Genomic DNA, 17,238 nt, shown 5'->3' on the forward strand with positions numbered 1-17,238 from the left:
GAGGTCATTTCATGCTTGGGTTGCCACAGAAGGCTTCATGAAGGACGGTTGTAAGTGACAGAAATTTAAAACTGCTTAAGTGTAAAAGGCCTATTATTGGCTCATGAAATTGGAAAGTCCACTTTGATTTTAGACTGGAGCTGGGGTCAGGGGTCACATGGTGTCATTTGGGATGTGTGTGTGTCTGTGTGTGTGCGTGTGCCTGTCCCATCTCTTGGGTCGGCTTCTCACTGTGACAGCAGCATTCTTCTCAGGAAACTGTCATAGCTGCCTCTAGCAGCTCCAGATGTGGGGTGTTTATATCTATAAAAAGAGGATGTCTCTCCCTCAGCTTCTCCATTTATCTCTGCTTGGCCCCTTACAGACCTGTCCCTGACTCTCCACTGTGTGACAGGGCATGGATGATCTATGGCTATCCTGGGTCATGTGTCTGCGCCCTGTGTGAGTTGGAGAGGATGTATGACTCCCATTCTGAGGAGCACTTCTCAAAAGGAAAAGAGACTGGGAGGTCAATAAATGAACGCAATGTCACTGCTGAGGTTGCTGGAACTTGAAGCACACCTATTAGATGCTTTGAGATGCAAGTAACAGAGATGTTCTAAATCAAACTGGCCTCAACAGTGCTCATGGTATGTTATGAAGTCAAGAGGCAGGGTGGGCACTTGATCAAGGGCTCAGGGATGTTATCAAGGGTTTAGGGTTTTTTATGACTCAGGGTCAACTTCCTCTCAAGTCAGATTCCTTCAATATGACTGTCAGCGGCAATGAGGGCTCCCAGCTTCTTCCTCCACAACCAGCAACAGAGGGTGAGAAATGGCTCCCTTTGGCAAAAACTAAAAGCCTTTCCTGCTCTCTAATTGGGTCAGCCTAGGTCATGTGCTCACCTCTGAACCGATAGCCACAGTTAATGAATACTACATACTGATTGACCAGTCAGCATCCACTCCTGGACAAAAGGATAGGGTCACCTTCCACATGCGGCATGGTGGATATTTGGACAAAACTAGGGTCTTCTTAGGAAAGAGTGGGAGAAGGATGTTGAGTGGTCAATCAACACTGAAATCCTAGTAAGATTTCATTAGTGAGAGAGGAAACATGGGGTTGGATAGAGTGGAGAGGCAATTTCTGGCCAGAAGGTAGAATTCCAGGTGATACCCTGGTCATAGCTGACCAAGATGCAGAAGCAAGTTTGCAAAGCTTTCCTGCAGGGATCTGGTGAGTAAAGAGGTCCAGTTGGAAGTGTTCATTTATTTATTCCCTCATTTCACATACCTTTATGGAGTACCTACTATATACTAGGCCCTGTGCTGACTGCTGGGGATATGGCAATAATTACATGAAATTAATTATATGACATCGTATCCTCGTGAACTTCTGGTGGAGGAGACAGACAATAGGTGAATTAATTTAACATATAATATATCAGGAAAAACCAAACAGATAAATGAGATAGAGAGAAATGGAAGTGGGCGAAAGAGGTTGCCATCTGAGCAGGGACCTGAAGGGTGTGATGGCGTGATCCAGTGGGCTATCTTGCGGGAGAGTGTTCCAGGCAGAGGGAAGAACAAGTGCAAAGGCCGTGAGACAGGAATCCATGGCATGTTTCATGGAAAGGGAGGTGGGCAAAAGGAGAGCGGCAGGTGACAACATCAGAGAGGAAGCTGGGACCAGGTCACAGGGGAGTGTTGTGGGCATTGCAAAGACTTGGTATTTAAGATGTTGAATTCACGATGACAGAAGACATTATCAAAGCAGAAGGTGGCTGGACCCTCATCTTCCTGGCCCTGCCTCGCTCTAACTTTAACCCCTTTTATCTCCTCTCTTCCAGGCCATATACATGTTCTATGCGCTGGCCATTGTGTGTGATGACTTCTTCGTCCCTTCCTTGGAAAAGATCTGTGAGGTACGTGCCTCATATTCTTGGTATGTGTGAGCCAGACTGGGGACTGAACCTGTGCCCTGTACTGTTCCAGCCTCCTCACCAAGATCCTGGAGAGCCCTTGCAGGGCAGCTGCGGTGGGAACACCAGGCATCAGCATGTTTGAGAGCAATGGTCATTATTAGCACAAAAGTGCCATCAGTCCACTGAGCATTTCATGACACCGATCAATAATCAGACGAAAACCCACAGGACCAACCTCCCCAACTCCATTTAGACCTAACTAATGGTGCTATTTGTATTTTTCTTCCCCATTTTCTTTTCCTTTTAAACTCACTCTTCCTTTCTCTCTGTCATTTCCTCTACCCCTCTCTCCTGCGTTTCCTTCTGCCTCTATAACTCTCCTTTGATGATCCTTGGGGTCCTCACAGGATTAAAAACCTCCAACTGCATACCTCTGCTACGCTTCCTCTCTCTGTATGTATACAGAAATGCTCCAAGTGGAAGCACTGAGATGAAAGAATTGGCCACAGAGATCAGGAAAGTGTCCTTGTTAGAAATCATCACAGTGCATGCCAGGCTGAACGGCAAGTTAAACCCCTTTCATCAAAAAATATTCAGCAGATCTAGAACTCTTTCATTCTCTTGCCTCTTTCAACTCTTTGTCTGTTTGGAAATGTAGTTTCCTTTATCTGAAAGCTTTCCATTTTATTTATTTATTTATTTTTAAATTCAGAATCCCTGTTTCCAGAAGGCATCTCCCTCAGACACATTTGTCCGGAACTCCGTTTCTGTATGCCAGTAGTTCTCAAAACTGATTGTGTCTTCCCTTTCCTTCTCTCTCCCATGAGTACCTGATCCAGTAGGTCTTGGGAGAGTGGGAGGGGGTAGAACTTGCATTTCTAATACGTTTTTCAGGTGATGCTGAGGCTGCTGCCTGGTCCAGGAACCACAGACTTAGCGAACCACATACCCTAAACAGTTACTTCTACATCCTGGAAGTTAGTGTTGGATACTTAAATAAATAAAAAGTGTGCCACAATAAGAATATTTAGAAAGCCACAGGAGGGGCTCCCTTCCACGGTAGCACAGAATAAGTGAGGCGGCGTCTGAAATGCACAGTGGACAGGTGGGAAGGCCCTTTATCCGAGGACTTCCACGTGGGAGTGGGATCACCTTATGTTGAAGGGGAGGAGGTGTTCCTCACCTGTAACTGGAGTCCTCTGTGATCTCTGAAATACCACCATTGGGTGGTTTATTCTTCATGCAGAGCAAAACCACTCTCTCTCTTTCCCGTGCAAATTTTTTGGTGTGAACATCAAAATTATATTCTGGAAATGTCAGTACAGCTGTCAGCACGTGTTCTACTCAGTTGAGGAAATCCACAGAACCTGTGAATATCCACGCCCTTGTACGGGGAGGCAATCAAAGAGCCAGAAAATGGCAGAAAAAGAGGGCAGGGTGAGTCTTTTAACCAAAAAAGTTTTAAGGAGAGGAAAAGGAAAGAAAATGGTTAAGTGGGGGGTGTTATTTTACTAGGTCCCTGATATGGTTCAGTCACTAAACAGTGTGTATGACTATGTCTACTTGTCTTTCATCATCTCAAGAATTCTGCCAGGTGACTGATATTATCCCCTCTTTACAAACAAGGAAACCAGAGCTTAGAGAAGCTGAGCAACTTGCCATGGGTCACGGGATAGAGTCACTATTTGAGCCCAAGTCAGCCTGAGTCCCAAGTCTTCAGACTTTTTGCTGCTCCACTATCCAGAGATGAGCCTGGATCAGGTCATGGTGTTGTTAGAACTGGCTGCACTGCCTGGACCCACAGCAATACTGGAGGAGTGGGCACAGAAGAGCAACCGCCTTTTCCTGGGCTCTCCCTCCTTCCACCCCGAATCTGGTCTTATAAGCAAGATTCATATAACAAGAGTAGGTGCCCCGTGCCTGTCTCCTGTAAAGATAGTGTTGGCTCCATGGACCTTAAACAGCCTTAATTGCTGGGGAAACGTTATGTCTGTGAATGGTGGGTGGGCTGAGGTCAGAGCTTACATATTTAGAGATAGACATCCTGACATGTTTACATCTTCTAAGAGTCATGGGATCAATTCTCCCTGGAGTTACACTTTCTCACAAGATGAGAGGATCATGGTGTGGGTCCACCAGCAGTGGCCTAGAGGGCCTCTCGGCCCTGGGCTCTGTTTACTGCCTGTACTTTCCCTAATCACCTTTTAATGATTCGATATTGTGTGCTTCATGGTTGCTCATAGACTAAAACTGGGAGTAGGGCAGAAAAACACAGAAGGATGTTGTTTCCAGCTTTTGTGAAAGATGAGTAGGGAGAGAAATCCACACGATTCAACAAATCATTGCTTGGAGGTCAGGGCAGATTCTCACTCAGTCTCAAATACTTTAAAGTTAAAAGCAGAAAAATGTGGAGTTCTGGAAAAGGCAAAGAAGAGAAACTGGGAGAAAGAGAAGGAGATAAAGGCAGTGATCCAGGATCCGAAACTGGGGTCCGGCCCTGGTGCTTGCAAAGCACCTGCTCCATGCCAGCTGCCTCCCCTGTCTGGACCTCACTTTCTCCTTGTGTCTGGACCTCACTTTCTGCTTGTGTGAAATGGCAGCCCCTAGATTTTGAACAGCCAAGAGATATCATTGTAGGACATGCAGAGAGGGTCTCCAGAGTTTAGAGAAATCCTATAAGCCACAGTAGACAGACTCGGCTGCACTGAGGTGGAAAGGGAGAGAGGCATTTCAAGAAGAAGAGTGAACATGAACCAAAGCTCAGTGAGGGGAAGGGCCTGGCATCCCCAAGGACCATGAGGTGGCAGCCTTGGGCTGAGCAGAGGCTCATCTAGGAAAGATGAAGTCAGATGGGGAGGGTGGGAGGCTTTGGGACCCATGTGGAGGCTTCCAGGACAGCAGTGGGACATTTGAGCAGCGGAAGATGTGACAATAGTTCTGGAACACTACTCACCCCTCTGATGTCAGCACTAAGCTGGGCTCTGCCTGGACCAAGCTCTATGCCAAGGGCTGGGAAGAAACTAGATCACACACAGTGTGTCCCATCCCATCCCAGGGCTCCTAGCTGCAGAGCAGCTCCAGGTTAATATCCACAGGGGGCTGGAGGAAGTGGTGGGGAATTGGCAAGTGCAGAAGTGCAGAGAGAGAGTGGGGGAAGGAGAGATTGATGCTGTGAGGGATAGAGTTGGGAGGAGATCAAGAAAGGGCTTGTGCAAGGGGCAGGATTAGAGCGGCCCTTAGAGGAAGGTGTTAGTGGCCAAGTATTTTGAGGAAGGGTATTTGGTGAGAGAACATCTGAGCCGCAAAACCAAGATGGGGTTTTGCACCAGCATACCGGCAGCCCTGCATGCCAGGCTGGGCGTTAGGAATTATTCCAAGCTCTGGAAGGAGCTGGAGAGGGCTTTTGAGGGCTCTGTCATGGTAGATAGGAGTCCAGAGTCAAGAAGACTAGAGTCCTGTGAGATGTTGCCAGGGCTGAAGTGAACTGAGGATGATGGAGGGGTATAAGAAGATACAAAGGAAGAAACAAACTGGCTAGATGAAGGAGAGAGGGGAACTGGTCATGAACCCAAGGTTTGGATACTACAACTAATACCCCAGCAGGACAGAACCACAGCAACACACGGCTCCCGCCTCCTGGCAGGTCTTGGCAAAGCATACAGGTTGCTGCGAGCTGTGGGTCAGGCTACCTCACTCACAAACTCTTAGCTCCATGGGACGGGAGTGCTTGGGCACCCCTCACAGCCTCACCTTGCAACTTTGCAGTATCTGTGCCTCCATCTTAGGGTCTGCTCAGCATCCCATGTGAAGCTTCGCTGTCCAGCCGACAGCGAAGCGACCCAGGATCCTAGATCAAAATCCTCAATTAGGACTCCTCCTGCAGCCTATTGTGAGTCAGTCAATGGAGGCCAGTGACCTACACCAGGGCCACACTGCCCCTCTCTGGCTAAGCAAGGAAGTGCAGCTGTTGGTGCCACTGAAAGAGGAGGATGTCACTCAAGCTTGACTACCAGGAGGGAACTGTCATACTCCAAGTATGCTGGCAGCCAGCAGCACGCTTTCTGGGTCATGACTGAATGCAGAAATGCAAAATCTGGTAACCAGCCTCTAATGTATAATTGCCTTGTCTTCTTGCAAATCACCTTTTCGTTTAACAAACAGGGTAACATGGAGAGCTCATTGTATAAACTCCATCTTGGCAGGGCTGATGCCTCATTACCTTCTTCTCAGCTTTAAGCCCCCACTCCCACTCTCCCATCCCGGGGTTTCCAGACTGCCTCAAGGAAGGGGAGTGGGTTTCAGGAGGGTGATCCCCACATCCACACCCCAACATGCCTCCATAACCTCCTAGAGTAAAGACTCACAAACTGGTTACCATGAGCCACATTTAGCCTGAGATCAGCAGAGTATCACAAAAATCTGGAAGTTTTGCATCAAAGTTTGGATTATTGGCATCTCTTAAAAATCAGAATATCTGGCCACACTGAGGGAACTGGGCAATGCTCCCACAGAAAACAGGTGACTGCCCCCATCATAGCCTCAGACATATCATCTGCTGTGGCCTCCCATGGGCCCACCTCCACTCCTAACTGTCATCTGCACAGCCCCTGGGGGAATTGGGTTGAAGACTCCTAGATCTTCCCAAGAGGCTTTAGCTCATAAGGACATGCAGTTCCCTCCCCAAACCTGTCCCTTGAGGAGGGCATTGAGAGGAGCTCTGGCTCAGTAGGGGTTCGGCAACAGTGACTGGGCTCTGTGAGAAGGAGAAGGGGGCTGAGAGGGACTAAGTACCAGCCCCAGGTCCCATCGTTCCTGCTCTCGCTGAAGCCCCAGCCTTTGCTTCTCAGGGCTTGAACTTGTTGTCACAGTCACTTCTCTTCCCAGATGGAATCCCAACTCACTTGTGCTTTGTCTTTGCTCCTCTGTAGCGCCTGCACCTCAGTGAAGATGTGGCTGGGGCCACATTCATGGCGGCGGGCAGTTCGGCCCCAGAGCTGTTCACATCGGTCATAGGTAGGTGACAGACTGAGGGACATCTCAGCCCTTCACTGTCTGAAGGAAAGGGGCTCTGGGAAGAGATGGCCCCCAGATCGAGACTGTCTGCCCCTCATAGAAAATGATAATCCAGGGGCCCCAATGAGTAGAACATCAGCCTCCCATCTACTATTGTTTTATTTAAGTGATGCTTTTACTGTGTATGAACTTGTCCCAGACCCCGAGCCCCCCACACTCCTGTGCAGCAGTCATCCCTCTGTAGATTAGAAAGCTCTCTCCACCCTCAGCTGTTTCCTGTAGATTCTGAGAACAATCTAATGCTTATGAAAGGTTCCCCACGCCCACTTTGGAATGCAACAGGGCCACAGCAGCCAGGCTGATGTGGGATCTGTGTTGCAGGGGTCTTCATCACCAAAGGCGACGTGGGAGTTGGCACCATCGTGGGCTCAGCGGTATTCAACATCCTGTGCATCATTGGTGTCTGTGGGCTCTTTGCTGGGCAGGTAAGACTGGCGGCTTCTTTGTGATGGCACATGTGATATTGGGGAAAGGGGAGTCCTGGAGTTTAGGCAGGAGATTGTCTTGCTGGAACACAACTTGTATCAGGGCCCAGTGGTTTGGGCAGCAGTGATGTGGGACCTCACATCCCAGGAGGCTGGCCCAGCTGGAAGTGGAAACTGGTAAGCCACCATTAGTTGGTCTCCATGTTGATGGAATATAGAATGCTCAGGTCCACATAAATAATTAACCAGCCTGAAAGATGTGGGTTATAATCTGAAGGGTTCCACACTCATTTTGGTATGTTACTGATCTGAACTAGAATAGCCTAGAACACTTTTAGGTATGATTTTTGCTCAGTGGAAGTAAAATACACGAGAATCTGCTAAACACAATGTGCAGTCATCATGGTTTAGGACACAGTCTAACCTTTTTCGACTATAGTAGAACATTTCATTTCTCTGTTTTAGCGTGCCTTTGGGGTCATGAAGGGCTTTGCAAGCCTGCAGTTTACCTATAGAGTTGATGCCACTTCCAGGTGGTGTCCTGGTATCTGTGTTCTTTATGAATACTGGTGTCTGTTTTGGAAAGCTTGGGAAAGGTGCTCAGAAGCCACTGCATGGGAGGCTCTGGGCGACCGAGACTACAGGACACTGCAGCAGCGCCTGGAGCTTTGTTTGCAGGATTTGCAACTGTTTTGCCAACTCTGATATCCTAAATTTCTTCATGGGAATTTTATTCAGAAAAAACACAACCTTGAGGTCTCTTCCCAAATACCCACAACTTTGTGTATCTTCTAGTAAAAGTCACTTCTAAAAGCTCGTGGAGGCTACTCCACTTACAATATCAAGGAAACTGTTGATCGTAATCACTTGATCAGCAGCCTTGACATGAACAGTGTGCTGTTCTACTAGAAGCAGCTGATTGGGTCAGGGGGCTAAGGAAAGCCCCGGGGCAGCCTTCCCCTCACCCTTCGCCTCACAACAGCGGCAAGGGGCACCCCGTGCTGCCCGTTCCGCTGATGTAGACTCAAGGGTCTCCATGCAGGACACCCCTAGTCCACCATTGCATTCTCCATTGCCCATTTTTACTTCCGTCATCTTCATGTCTATTGATTTGTCTGGATTGCCTGGTGTGTCAGTTGCTTTCAGGTGACATGCAGAGGGATACCTGGGTCTCATCAGGACTCAGCTCCAGGGCCCACAGGTGGACGGGTTCCTTCTTTCAGGAGAATGGGCTCCCAGTACGTGGTGACTGAACTCTGCTCAGCTCCCTAGACTGAATGATTTCCCTCTTGTCATCCTTTCAGTCAGTGAGCTCATGTCTTAGATTTTGTGGACCCACAATATGTGCTTTCTAAATCTCCCATAAATGTAGTTAGTATTTTTTAAAAAATATGTCTCTGCCTTTGCCTTTGGTGCTATTTGCACTTCCCTGGCTCTCCTTTGCCTTGGACACCTGCCCGTGGCCTTCCAGAGATGAACAGCAGAAGAGTCTGTCGCTGTTAGCACTCTCCTAATTGGCATTGTCACCATCAGCAGTATGGTTATTAGTCTAGCTGTTATTAGTGTTGTCATTAGTTCATTCATCATTTGTACCTGAAGCTTGATTCAAAAGCAAGCCCAGAGGAAGAGAGATAATGTAGAGAAATGAAACAAATGACTAGGGAGCATCTAGTCAGTGCCACACAACTAATTACTTATGAAATGGCTTGGATGCATGTGTGGCTCATCACTCATTAGCAACGCGGCTCATCCCAGCTTGGTTGGAACACCTGCATCAAAGGCAAAGGGCTCTCTGAACTCCAAAAAATGCTGGTGTTTGTCCCTTCACTCACTCCAGAAGGTCTTTGCTGGCTCGCCTCACAACCCCATAGCCATGGACAGAAGTAACAGCCATGACTGTTGGGAGAAGCAGTCCACGCGATGACTCTGGATGCCAACCTTTCCTTCTGAGTTTCCTGTCCTGTGCCCACTTGGAGATTTTCAAGGCCATCCAGCTCAGGGTTGTATAGGATCCTTCAAGTCTTTGCAGAGAAAGCAAAATTATGTTTTGGAAAGAACATGGGCTGGGGAATCAGGTGGGTCTGGGTTTGTGTCTTGATTCTGCCATTTTCTGGCTGTGAGACGTTGGAGAAGTTACTTATGTTCTCAAAGCCTCATTTTTCTCATCTATAGAGTGGGTATAAGCACACCCACTTCCTAGTGTTGCCATCAGGATGAACTATAGCACCTGTTCTACATGGTAATAGCACCTGTTTTACATGGTAAGTCAGTCTCAGTTAGACGACATTAGCAATGCTCAGAATATGCATCCCTGGGGTTCTCACCTCCAAATTCCACCAAAATCACTGTGATAATTTGACCAACTCATTGATAGAACTTATCTAACAGTCAAGGGTGTCTACATCTTAATTAACGGACACAGGATACTCAATGGGAAGGGAAGGGATAGTCAGGGAGAAGATCTTCTAAATGGAAATCAAAGTAAGGAGATGTTCATAGAAAAACAATCTCAAAAGACTCGTACGTACTTCTGTGCTGTCTGCCAGTAGGAGGGAAAAAAAAAGAAATGGCAGCTTCCCAGCCTCACACAGGGAGAAGCTCTCCCAAGCGGTGGAGTTGGTGCAGTGGAATGTTATGGCAAAGGCTGGATATTGGGAATTGAAGCGATTAATAAATCCAATCATGGGTCTCACTTAGCATTTTATTTATGTTGATCTGCACTTTCATTTGGCTGGGAGAATTACCAGCAAGTGCCCGTGGGCCTCCCTCTACGAATTTCAGCATGGAGGGTTGCACATGACCAAATCTGTTATCCATCTGAAATTAAAGTAATTAAGCTATAAGGTTTGAGTTCCTGTCTCAATTAGGGTTTTGATGAATTCAGTGTAATTAAATGTCTGCTGTAGTTGCAGTTTGCAAACATAGCCCTCGCTTCAGTGTTCGCCTAAGGTGCTTTGGGGAGTTTTATGGGACAAAAAGGAAATTGCTGCTTAGAAAGTGGCTTACAGAGAGGTTCTTGGCATCACTGCGAGACATTTGCAAGGCTGTGGTCCTACAAGTTTCCTTTATTTAAAAACGAAGCATAATAACAACAAAGAGAAAACACTGAGCTCTTGATGCAACATACTAATGAATTTTGCACATTGTATTGAAAGGACTTCATGCCAGTTTTGTAAAACAACGTACTTATGAATTTCAATCTGCCGTTCAGAGCATGTGAAGATTTAAATGCATAACCACAAACAGAAATTATTCAGTTTAACTGCATCCCAGGTTAGGACTTTCATATTCAGGTTATTACAGGCCGGCAGATGGCTCCAGTTTATAATAAAGAGCTCCAACATCAGCCCTACTGGCATCATCAAAATGTGCCTGATGTTCTTTGGCAAGGCCCGTCTCATCTTGGCTGGATTTGCCTTTCTTCAAATAATACTGGCTCGTTTAAACAAACCCTAGCAGCACCCAGGGGTTGCACCTCTGAATTGAAATTCGCCTGCATTTGGGTTTCCCAGGGAGACTCTAAGCAAGGACTCAAGTGCAAACAGTTGATTTGAAAGGTGATCCCAGGAAGTGCTTGTGGGACAGTGTGGAAGGAAGACAGGGAAGAGAAAGGAGCGGAGGAAAGTGTGTTAGCAAGCCAGTTATCACTGTGGGCAACTGAGATCTAATTCTTCTGTGGGAACTGGGAGACAGTTTAACGGGAGAGCCACTAAGTTATCTCACATAAGGAGGCAGGGGAGCTAGAGTATTTATCCACCAGCTTTCATCATTTATTGCTTCAAGACTGCTCTTAAGGGATATTAATTCCCCAGCATTCAAGCTTGCTGGGCCCAGGCAGAGTGGACTTTGGGGCCCAGGGGAAACCCCCAGGCAAAGAGATCTAGGGACAGCAGTAGAAAGGGCCTGAAATGGTAAAGGTGGGGAAATATGAGTGAGCTCATAATAAAGCATTTGCTACGAACTCAAGACAAAGGCTTTAAAACAATCCACTTGGTGGGTCTCATCTTCAGCTCCCTTAGATGAAACAGAAGCTTTAGTACTAGGCAGACTATAAAGTGTCTAGGTCCAGGACATGTTGCATTTAAAGAATTTCCTCTAATGTTAAAAATAACAGCTACTGTTTATTAAGCTTCTCTAACATTCAGGCACCACACTAGATTCTGTATAAATATTTGCAGAAATACACCCACTGAGTTTTAAGATAGTTATCATCCTTCTTTACAGGCAAGAAAGTTGATACTGGGGAATTCAGTACCCCCCAGATGGCAAAGGGTCTATTGTGAGGTAGTTAAGACTGAATTTGAGCTCACATCAGTTAGTTATAAATTCCATTCTCCTTCCAAATGGGGGATCTATGATTTTAAAATCTCCAGATGTTATCTTTGCATTCTTATGATTAGCCTTGGATTTTATGTGTTCTTTGGAAGTTTGGGGCGTAGGAGCTGGGGTCAATGCCAAGGAAACAGACACATTAGCAAAATGGTGGTAGCCCATGATCAACAATGGAAGTATTAGGTTGGTGCAAAAGTAATTGCAGTTTTTGCCATTACTTTCAATTACTTTTGCACCAACCTAATATTGTACTTAACCCAAACAATGTGCAGCTAGAAGTTTCTCTTATACTCAGATGGCATCTCTCACAGCTGGGCTTTTGCTTCCACCACAGATGGAGGACTCAGGCTAATAAACACAGCAGGAGACCCACAGGCTACCCCAGCTTACCCCATATGCCTTGATTTCTAACTTATTGTTCCCCAGACAAAACCCAGCACATCATCTCCCCTGTTCCAATCCTGAGACACATCCAGATTTTCCAAGAAGCTGGAGACAGAGGACAGAGGAGGCCAAAAACCACACGCCAATAGTTTTGTCAAACCTAAAAATAGGGGCTGGAGGCCTAACATCCACTCCAAGGAGGGAGATGAAATTGCAAGGAAGAGAATGAGTGATCTGTCGAGAAACCAAGGGGGCAGGTGTGGGAGAAGGCCTCACCCAGGAGCCAGGGTGCTTCCATACAGGATCCTGTGAGTAGCAGAGAGCAGAATGTGTGGTGCAGGAGTAGACCAAGGCCAAGGTCAGGTCCAGCTGAGGCAGCCAGTGAATTCCATCACACCCAGTAAAACTGGGTTTCTCCCAGCATCTTCTGCAGACTGTGGCATCAGGAGGCAGACTCCTGTTAGAAGCAGAGCCCTGGCCCTAGCCCCAGGCCAACTGAATCAGAAAAGCAGCTCACCTGCTTCAGCTCCATCTGCAGGCTCGTCCTAGACCAAGCGTGGCCCTGGATGAGAGGCAGCCTCCAGCAGTTGGTCCAGGCAGGTAGACAGTCCTGCTGAGGCCCCAGTCCTATGACTGACTATCTGCCTGAGGCTGTCTCTTGCACTGTCCCCTCGTAGTTTCTTTCCCTGGTCATCCCAACTCCAACCCCCTCAAGGCCGGGTCCTGACAGGGCCCCACACCTGATCTCCCCCTGACAGATGCTGTTGGTTCCAGGTCCAGAGTTCTGCTAACGCCACCCACCTGGCTCTGTGCTGCTCTGCTTTCATTGCCTCTACAACTTCACCCCAGATCTCTGTGTTAGCTTTGACCTTGGCTCACAAAATTTGTGTCTTGCTTGTTCTACTTCTTTGATATGATCTCCTGAAATCAGATTCATTCTCAGATACACATCTAGACTAATTAGAAGCTTTCAGTCTCAGGTAACAACAACAAAAAAATCCCAACTCTAATTGGCTTTTTAAATGAAATAAATTTATTGGTGTCTCTGAAAAACACAAAGGAAAATGAACATCAGGTATGGCTTGATCAGGACTTCCAGTCCCATTGTTGTAATTCTTTTACCTTTACTCTCCTCTGTTTCCTTCCTCAGACTAGTTTTTCGTATGGCAGACAATAACTGTGGCATTTTCAGGCCTCGTATAGACATACCACATTGGCAAGGAAAGAGAAAGAGGATGTCTCCTTGGCCGCCACACCTCATTCCCCATCCCCCAATAGCATCATCAAACAAAAATCTGATTGGGCCAACTTAGGTCACCTGACCATCCCTGAACCAATCATTGTGGCAAAGGAACTAGTTTCTCAATTGGTTTAGGTTAATCAAGAACCACATACCCATTTCTCCCTTCCCTCCAGAGCTAAGAATCTAATCACTTCTACCCCAAACACACAGTTTTTGGTTTATTATAAAAAGCAGACATAAATGACTACAGGACAAAGCCTATGCAATATCATGTGCTGCCTCAATGTCTGCTTTCCCTGGGCTGGTAGAACACAAAGGAAAAAATGCACATAGATCCACTCTAGGTCTTGGTGTGGACATATGCTCTCATTTCTTTCAGATAAATAACCTAGGAATGGGATTACTGGGTTGTGTACTAAGTATGTTTGTAAGAAACCACCACAGCTTTGCAAAGTGGCTAAATCATTTATATTTCCACCACCTACATGTGGGATTCCAGGTGCCCCACATCATCACCAGCACTTAGTATTATCAGTACTGTTCTGTTTTGTTTTCATTTTAGCCATTCTGTTGAGCACAAGTGACACCTCGCTACAGTTTTAATTTGCCTTGCCCTGACAAGTCCTAATGTTGGGCATTTTTTAACAGACTTCTTTACCATCTTCTTTAGTGAAAAGTCTGTTTAAGTCATTGCCCATTTGTTAGTCAGGGGTTTTGTCCTGTTCTTATTCTATTGTCCAGGCAGTCTCTAAATCATCACACACGACTAAGCACTCCTCTGAGTCCTTCCGTCTAATTTATTTCCATGACCAAATCAATAGTGGGTAGAGCCATTGTAAATGATTTAGACAGATCATGGCAATGTTTTATTAGTTCTGTTGCTTGGATTTGGGTTTGCAAGAGAGGTACTCATAATCAGCACTGTGCAATGGGGGAAAGAAAATGAAGCAATCATTTCCCTTTAGTATGGCATACCTGGGTGTATCTGAGATGCATCATTCCAGAAATGTGAAGAGAAAAGCAGGAACCTCTCATAGCCAGCATTGAGGACTCCTTCCATGTAGTTTTCATGATGCTCCTTGAAAGTAATTTTCACATTTCTTTTGAAACTCACTTTCAAGGAGCATCATGAAAATTACTGGAAGGAATATTCACTTCCTGAAATTCACTGCCTACATCCTTGGCAAAGACTTTCTTTTGTGTGTGGTTTTTTTTTTTTTTTTTTTTTTTTTTTTGAGAGAGAGTCTCATTCTGTTGCCCATGCTGGAATGCAGTGGCACGATCTTGGCTCACTACAACCTCCACCTCCCAAGTTCAAATGATTCTCCTGCCTCAGCCTCCTGAGTAGCTGAGATTACAGGTGCTCGCCACCATGCCTGGCTAATTTTTGTGTTTTTAGTAGAGATGGGGTTTCGCCATATTGGTCAGGCTGGTCTCCAACTCCTGACCTCAGATGATCCGCCTGCCTATAAGTGCTGGACTTACAGGCGTGAGCCACTGCACCTGGCTGGCAAAGACTTCCAATGTACGAGGAGCCCAGAGTCTTACCACCATCTCAGCTGAGCACTGTCCCAAGATGAGAGTCCATCTTTGGGGCACAAATGTCGTTTCTTTCCATGACACCATATTCCCCACACTGCCTCCTATCACAGGCGAGTGGGGCTCTTAGCAAGAATCTGCCACATGAGCCCATGGCTAACTGAACCAAAGCCAGGTCACCAGTTAGCGAAATCACAGAAAGAGGTAGAGACTGGGCAGCCAGGCAAGTAGCTGAACCTGGCAAGTAGCTGTACCTGAGTTGAAGGTTAAGTATAGTGAGGACAAAAGCCAGTCAGAGGGGCAGATGCTTGTTTTATGTATGCTTCCCTTTAACAAGCACACCTACAGTACTTACCTTGTGGCAGGCATTGTCTCACAGCATTACATATGTGAACTCATTTTGATCCTTTTAATAACTCCTGGAGAAAGACACTGTTGAGAAAAGAGGAAACCAAGGCTCAGAGAGGCTGAGTAATGTGTCAGCCACAGAACCAGTGAGTTGGGAGACGTTGAGGGCTGCAGGGGTCCAGCTAACCAACATAGGCAAGGCAGGGTAACTGCTTCCTCAAGCCCAGCTCCTAGAGTCAACTTAGACCAGGGGCCTCACGCCCTAACCCTCCCTCCACAGTGTGGCTGTCCTCAATATTCCTCAATATTCCTTCACAGCTCAGTGCCCTCTTTTCACCATGAAACCCACCTCAACGAGTAATCAGAGGGGCACACTTGGGTGCAAAGGGACTGGCGGCACAGCAAATGCCTCCTTCCCCACTGCTGCAACCTGTGGCATCTGCTGAGCTTGCGTTCTCCTGCTGGTCCCCGGATCCTGAACCCCACAACTGCCAGGTGGGCCCAGGCACCCCCAGCCTTAGCACAGAGACCCCTCATCTCCACACCTGTCCTTTCTGCACAGGCAGAGCCAGCCTGCACGCCAAGTGAGGGGAGGCCAAGGATTCCAGTCATGGCCTTCAAACTCCACCCCAGGGCAAAGAGGCACTGGAAAGCTTCAGCCGATAAAAGGGCACACAGGACATTAGCAAGTCACAAAAATGTGTGTGTAGCAGGCAGGGAAGGCTTCCACCTCTGTTCCTTCAGCCAGTGTCCACTGAGGACTCCCGTCTTCCCTCCTATCAACCCCCTATACAGGGCACTGTGTGGGCAGTGACAGAGCAGACCAGACTTCATGCCCTAGGTCCAAGAAGCTACAGTCCAGGTAACTATGGCATGAACCACACCAGCACCTGAGGCCTGAGATCACCTAGAATCTAAAAATGCAGGCCCGTCTTTACACAATAATGTGAATTAAAGGTGGTTTGTCTCGTCATTATTTGTGAATTTAAAGCCAGGGTCGTAGTCCAGTGATTGTGTTCTAGGGAGAAATTTGTATTATAGTCTTCTTTGGGCAGTAAGTTCATTCACTGATTTAACAAATACTTACTGAGAGCTTCCTATGTGCCAGGCACAGTTTCACGCACTAAAGAGACACTAGAGAAAAAATTACATTGTAGTAGCAGGCTTCGAAATGTTAAATACTCAACAGAGATGATAGATTGGTAGGTAGGTGAGTGGGTGGGTGGGTGAGTGGATGGATGGACCGATAGATGGAGAGAGAGAAAGAGAAAGATATTAATATAGCGGGATAGTGAGATAGGGAGAAGATATATGGAGTCAGGTGGTGGCCAATGCTATGAAAAAGCAATACAGCATGGTAAGAGTTAAAGAAAGTATTTCACCCTCACTAAAGCTGTTCCTCCACCTTCTCCACTGTTCACCACCCATCCCATTATCCAATGCATTTCCATCAATAACTTTTGTCTTCTATTATCTGATCATCGATTGGTTCAGATGCTGATTGCCTAGGTTCTCCCATGGGTCTGTGAGCTCTAGGAGGGAAGGAACCTTTCCTGTCTTGTTCACCTCAGTATGCTTTGTGCCTGCCCCTAATAAGCAATTAATGGAAGTCCACATGAAACCAATAAGAGAGAAGTTACTGTGTTATAAAGAGTTTCCAGGGAAGACACCTCTGCAAGCACTGATAGCATAATGTCATGAAAAAATATTAAGACATTCCACTCTTTGAAGAAAATGGCACCATTTAAAATGTAGACTCTGATTTGATGCAGTTTTGAACATGAGTCACTCTCTGAGCAGAAGGAATGTGCCATCCCAGCAAACTGCCAGCCATTGCCCCCAGGAACAGTGTAAAATGCTGGTCTTCTAGGCTCACAAACTAGAGTAAGAAAACAGCAAGGCCAAGGGCAATAGGAAGAGGCATATCCATCGACCATCCCCATCCCTGACAACAGTGAAATGGATGTTGTGTCTGCTTAGACACATCACGT

The 17,238-nt window shown here is 46.7% G+C and overlaps 1 protein-coding gene across 2 annotated transcripts in view; it reads left to right on the top strand.

Moving 5' to 3' along the window:
* The window catches only part of SLC24A3 (solute carrier family 24 member 3), a 496,602-nt gene that overhangs the window by 355,673 nt on the left and 123,691 nt on the right, over positions 1 to 17,238 (top strand). For both annotated transcript variants that reach the window (XM_007961268.3, XM_073008630.1), the window contains exons 4-6: positions 1,829 to 1,903; positions 6,832 to 6,916; positions 7,298 to 7,401. In XM_007961268.3, coding sequence (XP_007959459.2) covers positions 1,829 to 1,903; positions 6,832 to 6,916; positions 7,298 to 7,401 — 264 coding nt within the window. The remainder of the gene's footprint in view (positions 1 to 1,828; positions 1,904 to 6,831; positions 6,917 to 7,297; positions 7,402 to 17,238) is intronic.

This window comes from Chlorocebus sabaeus, chromosome 2 (assembly GCF_047675955.1).
Source record: "Chlorocebus sabaeus isolate Y175 chromosome 2, mChlSab1.0.hap1, whole genome shotgun sequence".
Classification (NCBI taxonomy): Eukaryota; Metazoa; Chordata; class Mammalia; order Primates; family Cercopithecidae; genus Chlorocebus; species Chlorocebus sabaeus.